Consider the following 7,945-nt stretch of genomic DNA (forward strand, 5'->3'; position numbering starts at 1 on the left):
CTGGGAAGGGACACAGCTGGGACAGCTGACCTAAACTGAGCAGAACTATTCCATACTATATAATATCCTGCTTAGCAATAAGAGCTCACAGAATGGAGGAGGAAACCAAGATGTTCATGGTTATAGTGTTTGTCTTCCCAAGTAACCATTCATTATGCATGCTAAGGCCCTGCTTCCCAGGAAGTGGCTAAACATCTGCCTACTGATGGGAAGCAGTGGTTGAATTCCTTAGTTTGCCTTGCTCAGACATGCACCTTTGCTTCACCTATTAAACTGCCTTCACTGTGGCCTATGAGTTTTCTCGCTTTTGCTTTTCCAAATCTCTTCCCCCGTCCTACTGGAAGAAGTAAGGAAGCTGGCAAGCAACTGGGAAAGAACTTGGCGTCTGCCAGGGTCAGCCCACCCCATTAACTAACATTGTGATTAAAACTAAAATCAGCCTTGTCTGACAAACCAAGTGGCACCAGATAAAGTGTAATCTTCCATTTACTATTTATGTTCCCTGATTTGGCAGTTAGCGTATGAAAGGTAACATTCCTGGAATTCTGAGTCCTATTTCCCTTTGAAACACAGCAACATCAGCTCTCTTCCTGTTACCTGAAAATTTCCTAGTCTTCAAAGAATAAAAATGAACAGGTCAGGTTCAGAGAGCTCCTTACCCATTTCTTTTGATGCTCTTTTGTGTTATGTTTTATCACTGTGCGATAATTTCTCTTTGATATTGTCCCTATTAATAGTTACACCTAAACTATTTTACTGTGGTTGCAAGGTGCAGATCTCCCACTTCTCTTCAGTTTATTAATTGACTATTTACTTCTCAGAACTATTTACTTATTGTTTTCTTTTTACCAAACTTTTAGCACTGCTACGATTTCACAGATTCTTAATTTTCAAACGTTACTCTTTTCAGTCTTGCTTTCTGCTCCCTTTGGTTTTCTTTATCAGTTGCCTGTGTTTTTCAAGAGCTGATTGTACTCATGGCTATTCATGCCTCTATATTCTCCACTGTGCAGAAAAACCCATCCATGATGTAGTACTATTCCCAGTAACAATCAAGTGTTTAATCCTATGCTGATTTAAATCAATGGACCGGCTATCAGGAGGGAATTGTGCTGTAAGGAAAACTGTCAAAAATCCATGATGTGTATGTGCTATCTTTATAAGCTATCTTTATAAGCCTTCCAGTCACTACCTTGCTATTTAAACTGTGACAAATTTACAGTGCTGTATTATCAGATTTTTTTTCCCTAATTCATTAAACTAACAAAACCTGAGTAGTTCAGACTGCCTGTCATTGCTCAGCATTACTGTTTACTTGAGTTCCAGTTCCTAGGGCTTTATAAACACCAAATGGAAACCAATCCTGGCCTCAAATATTTTACACAATAATATATCCAGCTGTCTTTCTTAAGTGTCAAAAGAAAAGCAGAGGCATTTATTTCTTTGAACAGATAATCCACTAAAGCACTGCACAGAATTCATTAGAGGATTAGTTGTTTATTATGTGCTAGAGAATAGAGGATGACACTGGAAAGAAATTAAACACAGAATACTTCCAAATATACCCACTTATAGCAGTCTTTTCAATGCTGGATCTAGTACAAAGCTGTGTGTTAATGGACTTGTTGGTATTAGCTGTGGATTTTCTCTATGTCAATGTCTCTGTATCCCTTTGCAGGTTAGTTTCTTTCCACCAGCATCCACAATTATATTGCAGGCTTAAATGTTCCAGGTGAATGAGTTGATCTGTTAATCCAAATCATTACTGAATTAAGGAAAGGTACCTTAACAACACAACCTCTTTCAGCATGGCAGAAATTCATGCTTGTACTGGCTGCAGTAGTTAGTTTGCCAGAATTTCATTACAGCCCTTGCCAGTGCTTTACAAAATCTGGGACGTTCTTCAGCTGCCCTCACCCACTGGGGTAGCTCAAGCTGAATGGCATCAATGGTGCCAGAAGTACGGGAACCAAAAGTCTTTGTTATGTATCCACCACTATAATAGCTCCCATTATTTGGGCTAGGATTGGATGGAGAAGGCACACAAACATAATTGTTATTTTGTTCTTCAATATATTTACCCAAACTTCTGTTCCCTGAAACCAAGGTCTCAGAAGACACATTGACTAGCTGATTGGACAGATGGCTAATTGAGGAACATGATGCAGAAAAAACACCTGAGTTAAGGGAAGATTTTGAAAGTGTGTAACCTAGTTCTATCCACCTTTCAGGATGTGCTTGTCCATGGATATCTAGAATCAGGCCCCCTGACATCTGTGATTTTGCAGTGGTCAAAAATCCCATATAGTCCTCCCAGGCCTGTTCTGCTTGGGGAATTCCAAAGGAGGCTTCTTCCTTTTCCCTGTTAGCATCCATCTTGAACCTCTGTAGGTGGTTTATAATGATATGTGGGAAGAAGCCATCAGTAATATTGTTGATTTCTTCAGCAAGAGTCTGAGCCACCTCTATAGTATACCTATCTTGGTTGGTAGACACTTTGCATTTCTGATAATTTTGAATACTTCCAGGAGGACAGTCATGAGAGAAAACACAGGAGGATAACTTCGCATCCCAACAGCCAGCCTCTCGATCAGGGATGTCTTTAGGTTCCATTGACCCACCATGTGGGACAGAGAGAATCAGGTTCATGTTGCCCACTTGATATTCTGTGAAATTATTATGACCAAATACAACGTCTTTGGTGCCACTGACTTTCAAAAGCAAAGATAAAATGGAAAGGAGGAAGAGATACATATTTTTCATTTGCTGCTGGAAGACTCAGGAATGTGGAATATATCAGTACCTATAAAAAAGCAAAAGACAGATTATAGATCACTTTAGGGAACACATGAGAGACTGTTCAGCTGCTGCTGGAATTATTAGTTACTGATTAAACTTGTAATTTTATTACATGTAGCACAAAGAAGAAAACTTATATGAGAAACAGAAATTAAGAGGGCATTTATTATGGCTAGATGTAACTGATGAAAGGGAAATAGTAGGTTACTGGGCCTCCCTCATTTCCCCAGAAAGCAAAAACAATATTTGATCATCCGATCTGATTCTAGAGAATTAGTAAATCCCAGCAAAATATTGGAAATAATTTTTTTCCCACCAAAGCCACTCTATTTTCACCTCTGAAATGTAAGAAAATTCTGGCAAAATTTGATAGAACATTTCTATTTCATTGACCCACGGGAAATATCTTTCCATTATCAACGTATAAACTAGAAGCTATGTCAACATTAGGCTTCTGTAAAATAAGGAGACAGATAAAAATTGAGAGCTACCAAGCTCTGTCTCTAACTGTACTCCAGTTAGAGTTATTTTGAGACTTCTATAGATAGGTAGCAGTGAGTTCTTTAAGTAGTGACTGTGTTCTCTTTAGTTTGCAAGTCTCTGTCCTCCTCAAGGGACATAAGATATTTTTAAGCCCTCAATAACTTTATCATTTTTTGGAAAGCTGGAATTCGACAAGATGCTGACATGTCTTTCTGGTTTGAAGGCATGACATCTCTAGAAAGATCAGTGTAACTGTGTTGGATGGATGTAATATGAATCAGTAAAATCAGTAAAAAGTAGAATAAAAAAGGATACTTTTCCCTTCCATTAATAAAAAACCCCTCAGTATAGGCCAGATGAGGAGTATATAGACACATGCATTTGCATCACATCATCTGAGTCAGGGTGCCCTGTTGTCTGTCCTGCCCCTATCATTACATCACCTGTAGAAATGCAGAGGATAAGAGAAGCAGACAAAGGAGAAAGAAAGAAGATCTGCAAGACTCTATCCACAACACCTACCTGAGAGCATGTACGACAGCAGCCAGTAATACTGAGAGGGCAGGGTGCAGTGTGGAAGCACCCTCGCATCCGCCACCTACTCTAAGAAAGGGAGAGGGCAATTTCACACAAATAATGCAGCAAAATATTTGTTTCCTGCTGTGAGGGAGTGCTACTGGCTTTTTAGAGATAACCTCTGCTGCCCACTGAGCTGGTCCACTCTGAGGAGCCTGTACCTGAAAAGTAAACATCTATCTTCCCCTCTTCTTTCTGGGCTGAAACTCCCATAAAAGTCTGTGAGCTGGAATCAGATCTCCAAGAATCTAACCTACAGTTTCCTGCAGGGCATGATCAAAAGATTTTTTGGTTTCATTTTAACACTTCAGTTAAAAGGTCCTTTTACTTGAGCTAAAACAAGATTCTGCCTTAAAACAAGACTCTACCCAAGGTCTTGTAAAATTCACACTTCCCTAGACTTCCCTGAGAGACAGACTTGCTAGTTCACAGTTCGCATTACCAGAAATATTGAGGAAAGGAATACTGTCAAAATCCTTTTTCTCAGAAAAGGATTGCACATATAGAGTAAGTCTAAGAATAGCTTACCTCAGGTGCAGTGGGGTCCAGCACCAAGTCAAATAAATTAACAGCAATGACTCCCAGGAACTGCTCCCCTGCCCCAGGACTCAGCTTTCCTTTGTCTCAGGTTCTTGCTTAAAATATGATGACACAGCTGTTCCTTTCCCACCATCTGCCAAACTGTTTGTGGTAATCTGCATCAGTTTGCTTGTCCTTTTGCAATTTCTTGTTAATGATTGAATCAAGCTGTTAATGCTACTAGATCATGCCTTAAAGATATATGGAGAGAGAGAGTGCTGTAAAATTTTCCAAAATGGAAGAAAGTCACCTTGACCCAGCTCAAGCTCTGGACAGACTTGGAGAGTCTGGAGGAACTCAGTGACCCCATATTGGTTTAAAGAGTTTTCTGGACAACATACAGGGGATGCAGAGTGTGGGCTGATGGATAGAGTTAAACCTAGAGTGGATTCAGAATTTTAAGGTAAAAAGCAGCTGTAACTACCTGGATGGACGGAGGTCAACATGCTCCCCAGAACACAATAAACATCTGCTCAGAGAAACAGAATGAAGTGGAGACTACGTGGCCCCCCTCCATTCTAATCCCAGCAGAATGGGAGAATGTTGTGATACTAAGACCGTACAGTACCTGTCTGATGAGGGAGAATCAAGATGTTCTGCTTCTGAAGCGAACAACCATGTCAAACCCCTTCCTCAGGTGCCAAACCATGACCACCACCCTCCTCCCATTAGGTACACCAATCAGAAATAAAAAGTATTTATGACTAGAGCCACTCAAACTCCACTCAAATATAAAGAAAATAGTATAAAAGTAAGTTGGGGGTAGAGGGAAAGTGGGAGAAGACTTCTACCAAAACTGCTGGGATCTTCTCCTCTCCCAGAGGGATGCCTTGAGTGAGAAATATGCTCTACACACATTAAATGCTGCTTTTAGGACTAGAGCTTTTGCTTGTGCTTACCCCATAGCATATTAATTAGATTGCTTCGTATCAGAGCTTGTGCTTGCTTAATATATGTACCAGCAGATTGCTTTAAAACATATTTTTGCAGTAGACCCTATCACCAACAACCTTCAAAGCTTATTAATCTGTCACAATTTGTATTAATAAAAAGTGTTATTCCATAAACTGTTAAAGTGAGTCCTTGCAGTTCCCAGCGGAGGGTAACACCTTGGCAGGACCCACTGACTGGTCCTGGCTTTGTTGAGTTCCCCCTAACAAGGGAGGTTGAGGTACCCTCTGGTCTTGTGAATCTGTTGATGAAGGGTCTCCTTATGAGACACTGATAGACTGTCAGACACCAGGCTCTCATCTTTCCTGGGGGACTGATGAGCAAAAATCTGAACTCTCACCTTTCAAATGACACAGAGGAAAACTGGTAAGTCACAGTAATACAGGGTAGAACTCCTGTTCAGGACTTCACCATAGCAAAAATCACACCTTTTCAAACAATTTGAACTGAAAGGATTGGTGCCCAGAGAAGCACAGAAGCACCTGCAGCTAGAAGGGATATGCTAGAAAATTTACCTGTTAATCTTCTTCAGCACAAGGGTTAGATCCATGTGCATTAGGAACAAATTAACTGTAACAGGCTCCAAGTCCTCTGTTGCTTGTAGGCAAACTTACATTATTGTGAGGTTAAAAAAAAATCCACAATAATTTAAACTGGTAGTAATCACTGCAGGACTGGCTTGAAGATTTACCTGTGAAGAAAGGGAGTTTCTCCTGCCCTGCACCTTCAAAAGTGAAACTGAACTGCTCATTGCACTGGCTGCAGCTGAGCCTCCCTCTTTTCCCAGAAGTCTCTAGGGGCCAGGCTGAGCCCTGCAGCCACCTGGAATAGAGGTTTCACCTGCCCCCGGATGTAATATTTCAAAACGAAAGATCACAAAAAGGGAAAAAAGATGTGCACTGGTACACTAGAGCTACCATGTTTTTGTTCTCTATACTGACATATGTTTCTAGAGATAAAAAAAAATTGCCACAAGCAGCACAGCCACACCAAAGGTAAGCTCAGAATAGCTAATATAATCAGCAGATAACCAAATCCAAACACTGGCAACACGTTGTGATGGCAGAGAGCACATTTCCACTGGCAGTAAGATGGAAGGAGATCACAAAAATTATGCCTCCACTCATTTCCACAGGGTCACTCACGAGCAGCTTGGTTTTGCCGTTCACTGTCACACGTGGATTAGTGGTTCTTTGCCTTTACTGCAAAAACCCAGGACCAAAGACAGTGTCAGAAAACCTTGGCACCTTCAGTCAGGCATGCTAAGTTGAGCTCAATGAGCTTGACAAAGTATGATTTGGCAGAGCTGTGACTCCTTTACTACCTTACTGTCATGAAGAAGCTGGTGGGCACAGACCTTCCTGAAGCAGTAAGTTTGCACAGGAAGGGAATACCAGAATTACCCTCACAGATCTCTTCCCTGGAAAATGAATCTAAGAGCTGTGTTCATTCAGTAGCGAAGAGATAAGAACTGTGACCAGACTAATGAGATTACCTGGGATTCTGATGCAGGAAATTAATATGGGTTTCCTTCTTCTCTCTTCTGTACCTGTCAGGGGCATTAATAGTTTACGAGAATTAGTTGGTAAGTGGGATGCTGCTCATAGAACTTGTGCTCTTGGCCTGGCATGACTGAAGAAGATGGCAGTTGGAATATTAACTCGATATACCAGGTTTTCATTAACTATATTAACACTGTTGATACAATATTTTCCTGATAAATGAGGAGCATTTAAAAACATTTCCTCTGCTAATAAATATGGTTTTAAGGATGTCTTCCTCTAGACTTCTCTCAAGTGTGTACGAGTGTAGTCACGAGTTTACTCATGGTAGTAAAGCCTGGCTTCTTAGATAAGCTAGAAAAAGCTGTGATAATATATCGTCTATAAATAGAAATTTCAATAAAAGAAACATAAAAGGTACAGTGAATGTAATACTGCTACCTATCAGAGAAAAATCAAATTTCCTTTCTAAGAAATTGATTAAATAGTCCAACTAAACTTCCAAATCAACTTCGTGAAATAAAACTGATCAAATTTTTAAGCAGCAAAGACAATATATTAGCAGTAATGAGGAGTTCACCAAAATTTTGGAAAAACTGGTATAAACAAGACTCACGATCTACTAATGTCACCATAGCTGATGCTCTAGTTGTGAGCTTCAGCACAAGTGCTGGTTTTCATGCTGAGTATTTTAATCTATCCCACGAAGTCAATTGCAGCACCACCAGACACTGTATGGAAGTTTAGTGAAAATCTGTAAGATATCCTTGTCCGTTGTAGTGCAGAGGAAAGACTAAGTTTGCTTTACTTGGCTGTGTAAAGGTTAGTTGTTTACATCAGACATAGCGATCCCATTTCCTCCCTTTAGTCTGTGTTCAGAAAGAAGCAGTTCTAGAGATACTTCAGTGTACTCATCTTGGGCACCTATCTCAAGTTTCCATCCGCAGATTCTCGGCTGAGTGTGACCACGGCTCCCAGGCAGACCCCGGACACCCCGCTCCCCTCCCGGAGCGCACAGACACCGCCCACGGGGGGTGGAGCTCGCGCCGTAATGG

At 40.7% G+C, this 7,945-nt stretch overlaps 2 protein-coding genes across 10 annotated transcripts in view; one reads left to right on the forward strand and one right to left on the reverse strand.

Moving 5' to 3' along the window:
* WDR64 (WD repeat domain 64) overlaps positions 1-7,945 on the forward strand; it is an 87,812-nt gene that overhangs the window by 79,347 nt on the left and 520 nt on the right. The window lies entirely within an intron of this gene.
* LOC108493337 lies at positions 1,482-7,914 on the reverse strand. 9 transcript variants are annotated; one of them, XM_017806621.1, is made up of 5 exons: positions 7,699-7,913; positions 6,884-6,937; positions 4,387-4,539; positions 3,805-3,880; positions 1,482-2,803 (listed from the first exon to the last, which is right to left on the reverse strand). In XM_017806621.1, exon 5 carries the CDS (start codon positions 2,761-2,763, stop codon positions 1,804-1,806), a length of 960 nt encoding a protein of 319 aa, XP_017662110.1. In that variant the 5' UTR covers positions 2,764-2,803; positions 3,805-3,880; positions 4,387-4,539; positions 6,884-6,937; positions 7,699-7,913; the 3' UTR covers positions 1,482-1,803. The 9 variants fall into 9 exon arrangements, with proteins under 9 accessions (XP_017662110.1, XP_017662107.1, XP_017662111.1 ...); XM_017806618.1 differs by having other exon boundaries at positions 3,805-3,885; XM_017806622.1 differs by lacking the exon at positions 4,387-4,539 and having other exon boundaries at positions 3,805-3,885; positions 7,815-7,914.

The sequence above is a fragment of the Lepidothrix coronata genome, unplaced genomic scaffold, assembly GCF_001604755.1.
Source record: "Lepidothrix coronata isolate B3197 unplaced genomic scaffold, Lepidothrix_coronata-1.0 Scaffold16, whole genome shotgun sequence".
Taxonomy (NCBI): Eukaryota; Metazoa; Chordata; class Aves; order Passeriformes; family Pipridae; genus Lepidothrix; species Lepidothrix coronata.